Here is a 19,324-nt window from a genome sequence, read left to right as displayed (position 1 = left end):
AATACTATATATGATTTACTTACTTATCTAAGTCTTTTTGTTTGTTTTAACTGGCTCTTGATGGATATTTACCATTCCTTCTGCCATAAGCTGGATAGAAAGGTACTGTTCATAAAAAACCTAGACCAGTGAAATCCCTGGAACCATCAGGTTTCTGAGAATCTGTTTAGGGGTACTTCGGACCACAATAGCAGCTTTAGAGTAGTAAAGGGAAACCTCTTTTCCCACCCCTTCTACAAGGTTCTTTGCGGTAGGAAGATAGAAGTAAGGTTTTCTTGTGAAATGGAAACAATTTGGCGAGCCTCCAACTTGGAGATCACATTGTAGATAACAGGCAGGCACTTATTTGGAAGTGATGAATGGTATGGGCCACCTGAGAATCTGTTTCTGAGTGGTGTTTAACCCATGAAGTGGGGAAAATTGAGTGAAAGATATCTGGGCTGCTTCTCACTACTCTGGTACGGAGAGGAAGGAGGGAGCAGGGAAGCTGCTGAGCATATTTCACCACTGAAAGCAGGAGGAGGACCAGATCTTCAATGACATGAGAAGCAGCCGAGGGCAATACCAGAGAAGAAAATGTACATAAAAATCCTAAGAATATTTTATTGCAGGTGTGATACATCACTTAACCCTTTTACCCCTCACCACCCTCATCAGTCTGCCAGGAGGGGTCCAGAAAAAATGTAACTGTGTTCTTTGCAAGATTTGTAAAAGGCTGTGAATGTTTCAGGAGCTTGCACAAAATACTACAGACTGAAAAACAGTGTGAAGAAGTGGAGAGAACTGCACAGTCCTACAACAACCTCAGATGTGAATAACCATGTTACCTTTTGTGTCAAATGACATTGTATCAATATATATGTAACTAGAATACCAAATGCATAAAGGCACATATAGGCGTGCAGAGCAAGCAGACAGTTATCAGGAAGGGACCCTTCCTTGTTCATCAGTGGAGGTGAAGAGCTGCCTTTACTGTACATGCAGTGATCACCTCCACTGTTTGGTGACGAGTGATGGCTACTGCTATCGCTTGTCCTCATATAAATTTATTTGGGGTCATATATCAAACTTGCCCATAGCAACCAATCAGATTCCACCTTTCATTTTCCAAAAGAGCTGTCAAAAATGAAAGGTGGAATCTGATTGGTTGCTATGGGCAACTAGGCCAGTTCTACTTTGAAACAGTTTGATAAATGACCCTAATTGTTTCTCGGCAGCAGATTTTGACACAGCACAATTTGCTGCCACAAGACATTGACTGAGGTGTCCACATGACAGGTTATTTCACCATATGAACAAGTGTATTGCTCATTTATAAGGTGAGCGGCAGCACATTTACATAGGCATATTATCGGGAAGGAGCATTCATAGTAACGTTCCTTCCTGAGAATCTTGTGCAATTATACAGTGTAAATCCGCCATAACAGTTGTAAAAAAAAGAATTACCTGGTTTCCAGAGCCAATCACAAATACCCCACCGAGAATAAAGCCTTCTCCTTCAAGGTTTCCATCATAGCCTGCTTTCCAGGCTCGGCGGAAATTCTGCCATACTCCCAATCGTATGAATCCCAGGTACATCATTTTCCTTTTCTGGGGTCCATAAAAGCGTTTCTGCAGAGTACAATGAACAGACATAGATACAATTATGCATACCATCTGCTGGATAGAGGACCTCTAACTGCAAATTATTATGCCACTTTTGCCAGTTTTCTGACATAAAGTCACAGCATTTTGTGCACACTGATTTTGGGCAAAAATTAGACGTTGCCCTCACCACTTTTCAAAAAGGTGATAGTAAAAAAAACGGTATAGTTTATTATATTGCAATATTAAATCAGCAACATATACGCATGTCAAGAAAATAAAGGCTGTATTACATAGAGCGATGGTCAGGAGGGAAGGGTTCCTTCCTGGCAATCACCTGCTAGTTAGTGGAGGAGACCACTGCTATTACATGGAGCGATCTCTTCTACAGTTTGGGGCGGAGCGATGGCTATGCCATCGCTGGTCTCCATGCTAACTAGTTGTTTTCCAGCAGTAGATCGTGGAATCTGCCGCAGGCAAGCAATGATTTTTAAGCCAGTTTATAAATCTGGATTTCCCGATGAACAAGCTCATTTGCTCATTCATCGGGTAATCTGCAGCAGTATTACACTGTCAGATCATCGCCAGTTTTACTTTGGGCTAAACCTAAGGGCATTGTCTTAGTGGTTCCCTGGTATCCACCGTTTAACCCCTGTACAGAGATCTTGTCTTTTCCACAGGGAACCACCCAGGCCACTACCTTCTGGAGTAGTTCTGGTGTAGTTGGCTGCTGACTCGGGGGGGTCACTGGTGTGAAACACCAAGGACTCAGGCAAAAACTTAGTCTGAACACAGTCCAAAGTCAGTGTAGGCTGAGTACTTGCATATTCCAAATTGCAATTCCAAGGTCGGGGCAGGCAGAGTATGTGCATAGTCCAGGTCACAGTTCCAAGGTCAGGGCAGGCAGCAAGGAGCAGAATCGGTAGACAGTCAAGGTTCGGTGCACAGGTATTCAGACAACAAATCACCTTTGCTGGTTACTAGAGATGAGCGAAGTTCTCAAAACTTTGTTTTGAGTGCTTTGCTGAATTTCACAAAGAAATTCACCTTGTGACGAATTACTTCATAACAAGGCACATTTTTTGTGAGTTGTGGGTGCAATGACAAGTAATGACTATTGTGGCACTCCCCGTAATTGAACCCCTCAGATGACACGTTCATCGTGGCATCTGAGATGACCATTGAGGGCTGTCAGGGGTTAATCTATAAAAAAATGAAAAATACTCACCTTACCCAGTCCGCCGTGGCCATCTTATTGAAGATCCAGCGTGAAATGTGGGGTGCATGATGACGTCATCACGCTGGCCAGCATGGTGACAGTCATAAGTCACCACAATACAAGATTTCACACAGGATCTTCAATCAAGATGGCCACCGCAGCCTCTTCACACACAAATGAATTTTTTTTTACCGCCATTTTAGGGAAAATTTATTTGTTACCATGAAGCACGAGGATATTCTGCTTAACTGCAAATTGAATTTTTACCTGAAATTCGGAGCGAAGGCCACTTTGTGAACTTTGATTTGCTCAATACTACTAGAGATTGGACAACCTTAAGGCCACCTGCACATGTTACGGAATACATGTGGTTTTTCTGTGCAGAATACATGCGTTTTTCATGTGAGTAAGGGGGCGTGACCCCCGAATCATTGCGCAGCTTGAGATAGCAATCAGTTCAGAGGTCTCAGAATTATGAAGCATTGTAGCTATGATTGTATATAAAGAATAAAGAAATGGAAAAGTGCAAGTCACGCTTCTAAAGAGTGAGTATTATTTATATCTCACGTATAAATTTGAATAAGACTGACATGACCGAACAGAGTTTATATGAGTGGAGCCAAAGTGAGGCTCTGAATCAGATCGTAGGTGGAAATACAGGTGGAGCGAGTATTGTTGATTGGACTGTTCAATAGGTGTCTGTCGCACAGATGCCCTTACCCAACACAGTACCTCCAGGGCAGTTCAGGAGTAATATCTACACAAAGTTAACCATTTCAAGGTTCATGTAATCATTTTTTGGAACCCATTAAATCATTGTTTCTGGCCAGCAGATTGTGCTGTATAAACAGGGATCTGCTGCCCAGAAACAGTAAATCTCTATGAGTACGAGTGATGGCAGTAGCCCTTCCTCGTCCCCATGCAATGGAGTATATTGTTGCATGTAAATGCAGTTCTTTCCGTCACTGAGGATCAGGTTGCTATAAAAAAAGAACAACCCCTTCCTGATAACTGCCCGCTCGGCCGGTGCATGTATTGTAAATGCATCATAAGTGTTGCATAAAAATAGCCTCTTCTGATTGAAGCCACCATGTAGTATGACTGAGCGACCGTTCAGATAATTGCCGGTCCATGTAATACAAGGCTTGCTCTAGTCCGCTTGAATTAGGACAGCTATTTGTTGTTTACATTGTGATCTGGCTCATTGGGTCTATGAACAAGGACACAATGTGAGACAATCTCTTTAATGTTCATTTTACTTTAAATGGGGAACACACTTGTGATTAAAAATGCACAAAAATAAGAAAACATTAGTACCTTTTCATCAAGAAAAAGATCTCCTTTAAAGTAAGGTTGGAACGCTTCGATTTCAGTCCCAATCTTCTCCTTCACCACACCATAGAGTGGCACTCCTAGCTGGTCAAGCTCAGGCTTAAGTTGAGAGAGCTCTGAGGCCTCCTGTAATAGAGTTAGACATGCATGACTTGAAGTAGGAAACACATACAGTTTCACTAGTAACCTTACATTTCCTTAGTAAACGTTCTTCTAAACACAGCTGCATACTTTGTTCTAGAGTTCACGCCAGGCTTTCAGGTTAAGAATTACCTTAATTCCATTGCCTCATTTCTCACTGAAGAAATCTCTGACATGCCTGTGATGATGAGCCTTATTGTTTGCATAATCCCAGGAATTGAGAGAAATAATGCTTAAGAAGTTTAGTAATATGATAGCTTCCGCAATTCTAATAATAGAATACTAGTGGAATAAATGTCATTATTCTGGTACGTCTGCAAATAATGATGTGCCAGATATGAAACCTTCTTCATCCATATAAATAATGGCACATGCAAAAAAAACAAAAAAAAAACACAAGCACTAAAAGATGAATTGTATGCATACTTGCCTTTACTTGAATTTGGTTTAAAGGAGTTGTCCAGGACTTTATTATTTATGGCCAGTATCTGATTGGTGGGGGTCCAACACCAGCACCCCTACAATGCAGCAGTTTCAGAGGGGCCAGAACTATACAGCTCCATTAATTTGTGTAGTGAATGAGGCTGATTGAAGTGAATGGGAGCAGCACTACAGTTGCCAGTTCCATCCACTATGGACCCCCAAAATCTAATATTGATAACCTGTCCTCGGGAATGGCTATTAATAGTAATTTCCTGGTCCATTGCTTTAAGGACCCCAAATTCTCTAAAACCAAATTCAACACAATATCGTGCTAGCAAAACCCTTAACAGGCTGCAATACATATCTCAGCTACTAGGTGGTCGCATATAGACACATATAGGGTAATTTATTAAACTGGAGTAAAGTAGATCTGGCTTAGTTGCCCATAGCAAACAATCAGATTCCACCTTCCATTTTCCAAAGGAGCTATCAAAAATGAAAGGTAAAATCTGATTGGTTGCTATGGGCATTTAGGCCAGTTCTACTTTACACCAGTTTGATAAACGACCCCAATATAATATAGACATCTCTTGACAAATTATTGCAAAATCAAGTTTTTTTTTTTCCAAAGCTGATCATCTTGTGACAGACTTCTCAGGTTATGTTGAGCAAAGTGGACCGGTAAGAACGGACACATCTATATATAGAGTTGTTTGGTGAGGTCTTCAAATACAGTAGTGTTGCTTCTGCCCCATACCTGCCTGTAACATGGTAGACCTGTCAGTAGTAACTGTTTTCCAGACAAAATCCAGCCATACACCTAAGATAGCAACTTCTCCCCCCTCCATAATAAACATGCACACTTTGCTTGGTTAATCATGCATGTTTATTTCAATGGGGAAAGGGTAAAAAAACACATTTCATTTGGAACAAAAGAGCACTATGCATTAGGAAACCCTTCTAATTCCAGTCAATAAGTAAAAATAATCCAGTATATTCTACTAGAGGCTACAGAAAAATACAATTGCAGTTGGAAGCATGTAACTACAGTCTGGTAAGTGTGACATCTGTGATATGCAGGCATGGGATTCAGCCAGTTTCCTAAGGTTCTCCAGATCTGGTTGTTAAAATTACAGCGGCAGCTGGAGATGAGTGCTTCCATTCCATAGTGTAGCTCCTTAGGCTTTTTAAAAGTTGGGTGGTATGTGTGTGTAGTGTATATATGGTGTATTTATGTGTATGTGTGTTGCATATATATGGTGTATGTATATGTTAACATGTGTCGTGACGCTGCGTGTCCGCCGTTGAGTAGGTAACCTGTTAAAAATTTTAATCCCACCCCTGGTAATATGTAAAATATTTCAAAGTATTTTAAGAAGAGCTGCAAAAGTATACAGGGAGTGCTGAATTATTAGGCAAGTTGTATTTTTGGAGGATTAATTTTATTATTGAACAACAACCATGTTCTCAATGAACCCAAAAAACTCATTAATATCAAAGCTGAATATTTTTGGAAGTAGTTTTTAGTTTGTTTTTAGTTTTAGCTATTTTAGGGGGATATCTGTGTGTGCAGGTGACTATTACTGTGCATAATTATTAGGCAACTTAACAAAAAACAAATATATACCCATTTCAATTATTTATTTTTACCAGTGAAACCAATATAACATCTCAACATTCACAAATATACATTTCTGACATTCAAAAACAAAACAAAAACAAATCAGTGACCAATATAGCCACCTTTCTTTGCAAGGACACTCAAAAGCCTGCCATCCATGGATTCTGTCAGTGTTTTGATCTGTTCACCATCAACATTGCGTGCAGCAGCAACCACAGCCTCCCAGACACTGTTCAGAGAGGTGTACTGTTTTCCCTCCTTGTAAATCTCACATTTGATGATGGACCACAGGTTCTCAATGGGGTTCAGATCAGGTGAACAAGGAGGCCATGTCATTAGATTTTCTTCTTTTATACCCTTTCTTGCCAGCCACGCTGTGGAGTACTTGGACGCGTGTGATGGAGCATTGTCCTGCATGAAAATCATGTTTTTCTTGAAGGATGCAGACTTCTTCCTGTCTCACTGCTTGAAGAAGGTGTCTTCCAGAAACTGGCAGTAGGACTGGGAGTTGAGCTTGACTCCATCCTCAACCCGAAAAGGCCCCACAAGCTCATCTTTGATGATACCAGCCCAAACCAGTACTCCACCTCCACCTTGCTGGCGTCTGAGTCGGACTGGAGCTCTCTGCCCTTTACCAATCCAGCCACGGGCCCATCCATCTGGCCCATCAAGACTCACTCTCATTTCATCAGTCCATAAAACCTTAGAAAAATCAGTCTTGAGATATTTCTTGGCCCAGTCTTGACGTTTCAGCTTGTGTGTCTTGTTCAGTGGTGGTCGTCTTTCAGCCTTTCTTACCTTGGCCATGTCTCTGAGTATTGCACACCTTGTGCTTTTGGGCACTCCAGTGATGTTGAAGCTCTGAAATATGGCCAAACTGGTGGCAAGTGGCATCTTGGCAGCTGCACGCTTGACTTTTCTCAGTTCATGGGCAGTTATTTTGCGCCTTGGTTTTTCCACACGCTTCTTGCGACCCTGTTGACTATTTTGAATGAAACGCTTGATTGTTCGATGATCACGCTTCAGAAGCTTTGCAATTTTAAGAGTGCTGCATCCCTCTGCAAGATATCTCACTATTTTTGACTTTTCTGAGCCTGCCAAGTCCTTCTTTTGACCCATTTTGCCAAAGGAAAGGAAGTTGCCTAATAATTATGCACACCTAATATAGGGTGTGGATGTCATTAGACCACACCCCTTCTCATTACAGAGATGCACATCACCTAATATGCTTAATTGGTAGTAGGCTTTCGAGCCTATACAGCTTGGAGTAAGACAACATGCATAAAGAGGATGATGTGGTCAAAATACTCATTTGCCTAATAATTCTGCACTCCCTGTATAGCAGTGAATAATCTAATAACCAGCATGACTTTATGGACAACAGGTCAATGCCTAACCAACATGCTTGGTTCCTATAAGGAAGTAAAGGCAAATCTGGATGTTGTACAGTCAGGTCCATAAATATTGGGACATTGTCACAATTCTAACATTTTTGGCTCTATACACCACCACAATGGATTTGAAATGAAACAAACAAAATGTGCTTTAACTGCAGACTGTCAGCTTTAATTTGAGGGCATTTACATCCATATCAGGTGAACGGTGTAGGAATTAGAACAGTTTACATATGTGCCTCGCACTTGTTAAGGGACCAAAAGTAATGGGACAATTGGCTTCACAGCTGTTCCATGGCCAGGTGTGTGTTATTTCCTCATTATCCCAATTACAATGAGCAGATACAAAGTCCAGAGTACATTTCAAGTGTGCTATTTGCATTTGGAATCTGTTGCTGTCAACTCTTAAGATGAGATCCAAAGAGCTGTCACTATCAGTGAAGCAAGCCATCATTAGGCTGAAAAAACAAAACAAACCCATCAGAGAGATGGCAAAAACATTAGGCGTGGCCAAAACAACTGTTTGGAACATTCTTAAAAAGAAGGAACGCATCGGTGAGCTCAGCAACACTAAAAGACCCGGAAGACCGCGGAAAACAACTGTGGTGGATGACCAAAGAATTCTTTCCCTGGTGAAGAAAACACCCTTCAGAACAGTTGGCCAGATCAAGAACACTCTCCAGGAGGTAGGTGTATGTGTGTCAAAGTCAACAATCAAGAGAAGACTTCACCAGAGTGAATACAGAGGGTTCATCACAAGATGTAAACCATTGGTGAGCCTCAAAAACAGGAAGGCCAGATTAGAGTTTGCCAAACAACATCTAAAAAAGCCTTCACAGTTCTGGAACAACATCCTATGGACAGATGAGACCAAGATCAACTTGTACCAGAGTGACGGGAAGAGAAGAGAATGGAGAAGGAAAGGAACTGCTCATGATCCTAAGCATACAACCTCATCAGTGAAGCATGGTGGTGGTAGTGTCATGGCGTGGGCATGTATGGCTGCCAATGGAACTGGTTCTCTTGTATTTATTGATGATGTGACTGCTGACAAAAGCAGCAGGATGAATTCTAAAGTGTTTCGGGCATTATTATCTGCTCATATTCAGTCAAATGCTTCAGAACTCATTGGACGGCGCTTTACAGTGTAGATGGACAATGACCCAAAGCATACTGAAAAAGCAACCAAAGAGTTTTTTAAAGGAAAGAAGTAGAATGTTATGTAATGGCCAAGTCAATCACCTGACCTGAATCCGATTGAGCATGCATTTCACTTGCTGAAGACAAAACTGAAGGGAAAATGCCCCAAGAACATGCAGGAACTGAAGACAGTTGCAGTAGAGGCCTGGCAGAGCATCACCAGGGATGAAACCCAGCATCTGGTGATGTCTATGCGTTCCAGACTTCAGGCTGTAATTGACTGCAAAGGATTTGCAACCAAGTATTAAAAAGTGAAAGTTTGATTTATCATTATTATTCTGTCCCATTACTTTTGGTCCCTTAACAAGTGGGAGGCACATATGCAAACTGTAGTAATTCCTACACCGTTCACCTGATTTGGATGTAAATACCCTCAAATTAAAGCTGACAGTCTGCAGTTAAAGCACATCTTGTTTGTTTCATTTCAAATCCATTGTGGTGGTGTATAGAGCCAAACATGTTAGAATTGTGTCAATGTCCCAATATTTATGGACCTGACTATACATGTGGCTCAGGTGATATGTATTCATTGACAAAAAAATAACGCACCAAGAAAGAGTTGTTGGAATTGAATATAATGGTGATATATGTTATTACATTAAGAGCAAAAGCATGTGTGAAAAACTGTGCAATTCAACGGATGCTCTTGCACCTTGTTGTGCCACCTCTAGCCTGTATACAGGATGAGATACGGTTGGGCATGGAGGCATACAGGTTCCCTATGGTATACTGTGCCACAGATGTTGCAGCTGGGCCCGTGGAATGGTTGTAATGGGCAACTAAGCCAGTTCTACTTTACATCAGTTTGATAAATGACCCCCAAGTTTCTTTCTTCTTAGCATCTGGAAATGATCCGGCCAGAGTTAGGGTGAGAGCTGCTAGTGATTAGCAGTGGATCAAATGGTCCTCTCTTCTGGTGGCTTGTCTAGGTTGTTTAGAGCCTGTTTGCTATTTGTACATGCCCTTATAAAACCACTGCTCATAACAGCTAGGTCCGAATGGTCTAGATGGCAGTTAATTTGTTGAAGCAATCATCCTTTTTCTCTCAGTCCAATGTTTTCCCTCTCTTGAAGTCTGTCAACTGGACAAAATGTTTTTGAGTACATCATAGGGACATGTCTAGCAGTCAGTGATCCCTCACCAAGAGGTACACTACCCAAAAGTAGGGTTACTTAGGCTACATTCACACAAAAGAAAAGTTCATTAAAAATCGTAGAACTATTGATTTTTAACAGCTGTTTTTTCACATATGCCTTTCTGATAAACAGCCATTAAAATTGTCTTGCTTGAATTGTATGAGGGCTGTCTGTCCATGAAAACAGAACAAAATAACAAAACAAAATAGAATCTTATTTTTTGATGGCCATTAAAAAACGGTTATGTGAATAGGAATATAGACTGCAATGATTCTGAAAGCAGCCATCACATGGTTATGTGAGTATACCCTTACGGTTAGAGTAGTTCCACCTCAAGAGGTAGTAATGGTAGATACAGTCCTGATCAAAAGTTTAAGACCACTTAAAAAAAATCATATTTAGCATGGCTGGATCTTAAAAAGGTTCCAAGTAGAGCTTCAACATGCAACAAGAAGAAATAAGAGTGAGATAAAAAAAAAATTGAGCATTCAATTTAATAAAAATAACGAATAAACTGAAACAGGCTGTTTTTCAGCTGATCAAAATTTTAGGACCACATGCGTTTAAAAGGCCAAATCTGTGCAAAGATGTGGATTCATTGTCATTCTCTGTCAGGTAGTCACACGTTCTGATGGCAAAGGCAAAGAAACTTTCCCTTTTTGAACGTGGTCGGGTTGTTGAACTGCATAAGCAGGGTCTCTCACAGCGCGCCATCGCTGCTGAGGTAGGACGCAGTAAGACAGTCATTTGGAATTTCTTAAATGATCCTGAGGGTTATGGAACAAAAAAGTCAAGTGGAAGACCCAAAAAAATTTCATCAGCAATGAGCCGGAGGATCCAATTGGCTGTCCGTCAAGACACTGGACGATCCTCGACCCAAATTAAAGCCATTACTGGTGCTGACTGCAGCCCCATAACCATCAGACGGCATCTGAGACTGAAGGGCTTCAAAAACAAAAAAACGTCTTCAAAGACCTTGTCTCCTTGAACGCCACAGAACTGCTCGTTTGGACTTTGCAAGAGAGCACCAAACATGGGACATTCAAAGGTGTAAGAAAGTTCTATTCTCTGATAAGAAAAAATTTAGCCTTGATGGTCCTGATGGTTTCCAACGTTACTGGCATGACAAGCAGATCCCACCTGAGATGTTTTCTACGCGCCACAGTGGAGGGGCGCCATAATGGTCTGGGGTTCTTTTTCCTTCAGTGGAACACTGGAGCTTCAGGAAGTGCAGGGGCGTCAAACGGCCGCTGGCTATGTCCAGATTTTGCAGAGAGCATTCCTCATGACTGAGGGCCCTCGTCTGTGTGGTAACGACTGGGTTTTTCAACAGGACAACGCTACAGTACACAATGCCCGCAGGACAAGGGACTTATTCCAGGAGAAGAACATCACTCTTTTGGCCCATCCTGCGTGTTCCCCTGAACAACAGTTCCAGACAGTAGATGGCCTTAGTGCGGCCGTCTTCACCACTTGGACAAATGTTCCCACTCACCTCATGGAAACGCTTGCATCAAGCCTGCCGAAACGAATTTTTGAAGTGATAAACAATAACGGCGGAGCTACTCATTACTGAGTTCATGTTTGGAAGTTGGATTTCTGTTTTGGGGGGGTTTAGTTTTTTTTTTGGAGGTGTGGTCCTAAACTTTTGATCAGCTGAAAAACAGCCTGCTTCAGTTTAAACGTTGTTTTCATTAAATTGAATGCTCAAAAAATGTTTTGTCTCACTCCCATTTCTTCTTGTTGCATGTTGAAGCTCTACTTGGAACCTTGTTAAGATTCAGCCATGCTAAATATGATTTTTTGCCATTTTTCAAGTGGTCTTAAACTTTTGATCAGGACTGTATATCAGTAAAAGGGGCTAGATGCTTATCTAAAAGCAAATGGAATCGAAGGTTATAATGAAAGGTGTTTTCTGGGACTTAAATATTGATGATAACAATATTTAATTCAAGGAAATACCCTTTAATATAACAATTAATATTGTATAATTGATATGGTCTTTATGGACTTGTGCCTTTTTTTCAACTATTGGAACTATATGTAACTATTACTACGCTATAACTATAGGTAATAAAATAACAATTACATAAATACCTACATCACATTAACTGCTAAATATTTTGTACATCAATACAACTCTTTACGTATTTTATTTGTTTGGGGTGGGGTGACATCACCCCATAGGGACGTTGCTAGTCCTATAGATCCGGGGCACAATCATACTCAGACCTAGCTAGCAGAAGCTGTTGTTCACACTTTGTTTATTGTACTGGCATCTATTCTGGTCATTAACACACAGTGTGTTGCCTGTGATGATGATAACATATACAGTTGCAAGAAAAAGTATGTGAACCCTTTGAAATGATATGGATTTCTGCACAAATTGGTCATAAAATGTGATCTGATCTTCATCTAAGTCACAACAATAGACAATCAAAGTCTGCATAAACTAATAACACACAAAGAATTAAATGTTACCATGTTTTTATTGAACACGCCATGTAAACATTAACAATGCAGGTGGAAAAAGTATGTGAACCCCTAGACTAATGACATCTCCAAGAGCTAATTGGAGTGAGGTGTCAGCCAACTGGAGTTCAATAAATGAGATGAGATTGGAGGTGTTGGTTACAGCTGCCGTACCCTATAAAAAACACAAACCAGTTCTGGGTTTGCTTTTCACAAGAAGCATTGCCTGATGTGAATGATGCCTCGCACAAAAGAGCTCTCAGAAGACCTATGATTAAGAATTGTTGACTTGCATAAAGCTGGAAACGGTTATAAAAGTATCTCCAAAAGCCTTGCTGTTCATCAGTCCATGATAAGACAAATTGTCTATAAATGGAGAAAGTTCAGCACTGCTGCTACTCTCCCTAGGAGTGGTTGTCCTGTAAAGATGACTGCAAGAGCACAGCGTAGACTGCTCAATGAGGTGAAGAAGAATCCTAGAGTGTCAGCTAAAGACTTACAAAAGTCTCTGGCATATGCTAACATCTCTGTTAGCGAATCTAGGATACATAAAACACTAAACAAGAATGGATTTCATGGGAGGATACCACAGAGTAAGCCACTGCTGTCCAAAAAAACCATTGCTGCACGTTTACAGTTTTTACAAGAGCACCTGGATGTTCCACAGCAGTACTGGCAAAATATTCTGTGGACAGATGAAACCAAAGTTGAGTTGTTTGGAAGAAACACACAACACTGTGTGGAGAAAAAGAGGCACAGCACACTAACATCAAAACCTCATCCCAACTGTGAAGTATGGTTGTGGGGGCATCATGGTTTGGGGCTGCTTTGCTGCATCAGGGCCTGGACGGATTGCTATCATCGAAGGAAAAATGAATTCCCAAGTTTATCAAGACATTTTGCAGGAGAACTTAAGGCCATCTGTCCACCAGCTGAAGCTCAACAGAAGATGTGTGTTGCAACAGGACAACGACCCAAAGCATAGAAGTAAATCCACAACAGAATGGCTTAAACAGAAGAAAATACGCCTTCTGGAGTGGCCCAGTCAGAGTCCTGACCTCAACCCAATTGAGATGCTGTGACATGACCTCAAGAAAGCGATTCACACCAGACATCCCAAGAATATTGCTGAACTGAAACAGTTCTGTAAAAGAGGAATGGTCAAGAATTACTCCTGACCGCTGTGCATGTCTGATCTGCAACTACAGGAAACGTTTGGTTGAAGTTATTGCTGCCAAAGGAGGTTCAACCAGTTATTAAATCCAAGGGTTCACATACTTTTTCCACCTGCACTGTGAATGTTTACATGGTGTGTTCAATAAAAACATGGTAACATTTAATTATTTGTGTGTTATTAGTTTAAGCAGACTGTGATTGTCTATTGTTGTGACTTAGATGAAGATCAGATCACATTTTATGACCAATTTGTGCAGAAATCCATATCATTCCAAAGGGTTCACAAACTTTTTCTTGCAACTGTATAGCTGCAGCCCAGAGGTCATGTCTCCATGGAGTTCATGACCACTGAAGAATCTTGCCGCTCAGCCCAGTGCCTCCTCTCCCTCCTGCAACAGCTTCCGGCCTCCTATGCTGCAGTGGATGGGAAAAGAATAGAAGCTTATTCAGATAACCAGGCAGAGGAGTGGGATTGTAGTATCACTGGTGTGAACAGTGTGTAAATGAATAGGGGCAGTGTATGTACAGTATATATGCATATATACATATGTAAATATATGAGTTATCAGCAGACGATACAACAGATTTCAGTGTATTAAAGGGATTGTCCAAATGTTTAAAACTGGTGACCTACCCCAGGATAGGTCATCGGTATCTCATAAGTGGGGGGGGGGTCTGCCTCCCTGGACCCCTGTCGATCAGCTGTTCATAAGTCACATTTCCTAGGCACAGCTCAATCCACTTCAAGTCAATGGAGCTGAGCTGCAATACCACACATAGCCACTATACAGTGGACAGCACTGTGCTTGGTAACCTGTGAGGAGCCACAGCCTCTTCAAACATCTGATTGGTGGGGGTGTCGGACCCCACCGATCACATACTAAACACTTGAAAACTCTTTAACACTAGATTTCTGATGTAAATACATTGAAATACATAACTGGGCTGGACACCATTTTTATGAAGTCTCTGTACCATTATTTTCATCATATACAACTATTTTGGGGAAGGTGTATGAGGCTTTTGGGTGCTGCCGCTGCCAAGACTGGCTCATTTATCAGACTTTTGTAAGAACCTTTTAGCAGGATAGAGGAGTAGTATGTGATTGGTGGGGTTTCCTAACGCTGGGACGCACAGTGATCATAAGAATAGGATCCTGCCATTACCAAGTACAGCTCTGGGCTATCTCCAGCAGTCCCATACACGTGCACACCATCGCTCCATTCTTAGAGCGATTCTGTTTATGTGATCATTAGGAGTTTCAGCGGTTGGACCCTTCAGCAAACAGAAACTTATGCCCTATCCTGTCCATCAACATCTATGCAGTAAAGTTGTTCACTGAGATTTACCCCTTTACTGTGCCTGCATTAGATAAAAAATGATATTCCATGCAAACATTTAAAAAATTTGCTATAAAAAATTCAGTTGTAGCCCATGTTGTTCAGTGAGCTGGACTTATTATTATTATTTTTTATGAGGGAACCTTTGCCTTAGGGCTTGTGCCCCTGTTTTATGACCCCAGCAACCCCCCTGTCACCCCTTATGCTTTCCTTCTATTACTGTAGATGACAAATTACTGTATTTGAAGTGGCTTTTCACATAACACATGTAGCTATAGAGGTGCGGAGGTAGACGTCACATCAGGGCCGTGGGGCCCTGCAGAAAGTTGTATGTGCATTGAATTTGGTTTGCACTATTGCTACACTACTATAGGACATTTCTATACCTTGGTCTTCTTTATCTCTCTTGGACTCTGTTCCGCCCTTGAGTTCTTCTCGTATAAAATTTCCAATAATGCAGTTATTGTACGTAGATGCTGATTGCATATAGATATATACAGTGTATATACACATGAATGCATTTTAATTGGCATTGTCGTCTAATAATTTAGGGTATATGGGATTTATACGAGGATATACTCTATAGTCAACAGTAGCTATTAAATGCTCATGGCAGTGTTAATAAGAATCTCGTTTTCTATTTAAACCTTGAGCTGTTTTTACTGATGGTTGGGAGGTGCCATATAAACTGCTCAAAGGTCGGGTGTTAGTCATAGAATATAGTAATGGAGGCCTAGTAATTGTCACCGCTAGAGATTAGCTAATTTCTTATTTGAAATTCGTTCACATTTCGTTTGTTGGTAAAAGATGAATTGCGTTATGGATTCTGTTACCACGGACCATAACGCAATTCTATGACGGAATGCATAAGGCAATGCCTTTAGAGACATTCCGTTATTCATTCCATCATAATAGAAGTCTATGGGCTGAAAAACGAGGGGAGTCCTCTCCTGCATAACGGAAACGGGACAGATCCGTTTTGCAGCCCACAGACTTCTATTATGACGAAATGAATAACAGAATGCCTCTAAAGGTATTGCTCTATGCATTCCGTCATAGAATTGCGTTATCGCAGAATCCAAAACGCAATTCACCTTTTACCAACAAACGAAGTGTGAACAAATTTCATAAGCGGAAATTCGCTCATCTCTAGTCACAACCCACGCTATATGCTCTGTTATCACCTGCTCTGCTGTATCTCCCACTACCACGCTCCATGCTAATCCAGCACCCTATAATTACTTGCACCCTGTACCTAATCTCTGATCCTGGACCTTGCATCCTTAAAATCCATTGGGGGAGATTTATCAAAACTGGTGCAAAGGAAAACTGTCTTACTTGCCCATAGCAACCAATCAGATTCCACCTTTCACTATTCAGAGCCCCTTTGGAAAATGAAAGGTTTAGTCTGATTGGTTGCTGTGGACAACAGTTTTCCTTTACACCACTTTTGATAAACCTTCACAATTGAGGTTGTTTTTGCGGGAAAGGGGCCCTTGGAGTATAAACTTCTGATATTGTACCTGCATCCCGTAACTTGAATCTATCCAGTTTTCTCTACCCTTGTATCTGGCTGTGTAGCATGTAACCCAATATGGAGGACAGTTTCCAAAGTAAAAAAAATCTTAACTTTTTGCTTTAACCTCCAATAAAACTTTTAAGTGACAGCAGATTAGAAATGGCATGCTGGTATTATGTCAGATGGAGGTGACTAACCTGAAATTTTAGGTGAATATAAAATGGCTCATATTAGATAATATATGATGTATTGAAAACAATGTTAGGCTACTTTCACAATGGTTAAGTTTCATTTAATTCAACAGGCTGCATCCATTCTGTTCTGTTCCATTCGGATGTGGTTGCATAAAATCGAAAATGAACAAAAAACGGACCCGACACGATTAACGTACATTGTTTTTAGTGCTTGTTCAGATTCGCAAACCGGACATAAAACCGCAGTTTGTGTCTGGTCACAGAACACAACAAACCTTACCCCGGAGTGCATTCTGATGCACTTCATTCTGGTTTGTTCAGTTTTGTCCCCCTCTGCCAGATCTCAAAACCGGAAAGAAAATAGCATATGTGAAAGTAGCCTTACACTGCCATCTGAGCAAAGCTTGCAAACTTCAAGGCAAACATGCAGTAGACTAGAGTGTTAGTTAGATGAAAGTCATTATATTCTGTCTTCATTATGCTGAATTACCTCTCTGCATAGAAAACATCCAGGCCTACGCACAGCCATTATCACTGCTCCATTCTTTTCCCAGAGGTCTTTTGCTTTGCACTTCTTTGACTCTGTTGGAGAAAGGCAATACTCAATTTAACATATACTGTATATATATATATATATATATATATATATAGTCAGGTCCATAAATATTGGGACATCAACACAATTCTAACATTTTTGGCTCTATACACCACCACAATGGATTTGAAATTAAACTAACAAGATGTGCTTTAACTGCAGACTGTCAGCTTTAATTTGAGGGTATTTACATCCAATTCAGGTAAACGGTGTAGGAATTACAACAGTTTGCATATGTGCCTCCCACTTGTTGAGGGACCAAAAGTAATGGGACAATTGGCTTCTCAGCTGCTCCATGTCCAGGTGTGTGTTATTCCCTCATTATCCCAATTACAATGAGCAGATAAAAGGTCCAGAGTTCATTTCAAGTGTGCTATTTGCATTTGGAATCTGTTGCTGTCAACTCTCAAGATGAGATCCAAAGAGCTGTGACCATCAGCGAAGCAAGCCATCATTAGGCTGAAAAAAAAAAAAAAAAACATCAGAGAGATGGCAAAAACATTAGGCGTGGCCAAAACAACTGTTTGGAACATTCTTAAAAAGAAGGAACGCATCGGTGAGCTCAGCAACACTAAAAGACCCGGAAGACCGCGGAAAACAACTGTGGTGGATGACCAAAGAATTCTTTCCCTGGTGAAGAAAACGCCCTTCACAACAGTTGGCCAGATCAAGAACACTCTCCAGGAAGTAGGTGTATGTGTGTCAAAGTCAACAATCAAGAGAAGACTTCACCAGAGTGAATACAGAGGATTAACCACAATATGTAAACCATTGATGAACCTCAAAAACAGGAAGGCCAGATTAGAGTTTGCCAAACGACATCTAAAAAAGACTTCACAGTTCTGGAACAACATCCTGGAACAACATCCTATGGAGAGATCAACTTGTACCAGAGTGATGGGAAGAGAAGAGTATGGAGAAGGAAAGCAAATGCTCATGATCCTAAGCATACCACCTCATCAGTGAAGCATGGTGGTGGTGGTGTCATGGCGTGGGCATGTATGGCTGCCAATGGAACTGGTTCTCTTGTATTTATTGATGATGTGACTGCTGACAAAAGCAGCAGGATGAATTCTGAAGTGTTTCGGGCAATATTATCTGCTCATATTCAGCCAAATGTTTTAGAACTCATTGGACGGCGCTTCACAGTGCAAATGGACAATGACCCAAAGCATACTGCAAAAGCAACCAAAGAGTTTTTTAATGGAAAGAAGTGGAATGTTATTCAATGGCCAAGTCAATCACCTGACCTGAATCCGATTGAGCATGCGTTTCACTTGCTGAAGACAAAACTAAAGGGAAAATGCCCCAAGAACAAGCAGGAACTGAAGACAGTTGCAGTAGAGGCCTGGCAGAGCATCACCAGGGATGAAACCCAGCGTCTGGTGATATCTATGTGTTCCAAACTTCAGGCTGTAATTGACTGCAAAGGATTTGCAACCAAGTATTAAAAAGTGAAAGTTTAATGTATGATTATTATTCTGTCCCATTACTTTTGGTCCCTTAACAAGTGGGAGGCACATATGCAAACTGTTGTAATTCCCTCAAATTAAAGCTGACAGTCTGCAGTTAAAGCACATCTTGTTCGTTTCATTTCAAATCCATTTCGGTGGTGTATAGAGCCAAAAAGGTTATGATTGTGTCGATGTCCCAATATTTATGGACCTGACTGTATATATACAGTATATATGTATATATATCTTACAATGTTCATCCTAGTTTTGGTATACAAACATTTTTTGTAATACTGTAGGTCTTATCATACATTATAAGTATCTTAATTATTAGAACTGAAATGATCTGACTCCTGGTCAGTTTGACATCTTTCATGCTGAACTTCAGAATCCCAGGATAGGAAGGGAGTGCATTATGAAACCCCTGCCTTGGGATCCAGGCAGGGCCGGTGCAAGGATTTTTGCCGCCCTAGGCAAAGATCCATTTTGCCGCCCCCTCATGTCACTCACTCACTGACAAACAC

At 41.0% G+C, this 19,324-nt stretch overlaps 1 protein-coding gene across 4 annotated transcripts in view; it reads right to left on the bottom strand.

Annotated features, from left to right (window-relative positions):
• Window positions 1-19,324, bottom strand: part of PRXL2A (peroxiredoxin like 2A) — a 71,227-nt gene that overhangs the window by 9,160 nt on the left and 42,743 nt on the right. For all 4 annotated transcript variants that reach the window (XM_040437375.1, XM_040437376.1, XM_040437374.1 and 1 more), the window contains 3 exons: window positions 17,242-17,333; window positions 4,121-4,261; window positions 1,447-1,611 (listed from right to left, as the gene is read on the bottom strand). In XM_040437375.1, the coding sequence (XP_040293309.1) occupies window positions 1,447-1,611; window positions 4,121-4,261; window positions 17,242-17,333 (398 nt within the window). The remainder of the gene's footprint in view (window positions 1-1,446; window positions 1,612-4,120; window positions 4,262-17,241; window positions 17,334-19,324) is intronic.

This window comes from Bufo bufo, chromosome 6 (genome assembly GCF_905171765.1).
Source record: "Bufo bufo chromosome 6, aBufBuf1.1, whole genome shotgun sequence".
Classification (NCBI taxonomy): domain Eukaryota; kingdom Metazoa; phylum Chordata; class Amphibia; order Anura; family Bufonidae; genus Bufo; species Bufo bufo.
This window is presented reverse-complemented; position numbering and strand designations above follow the sequence as displayed.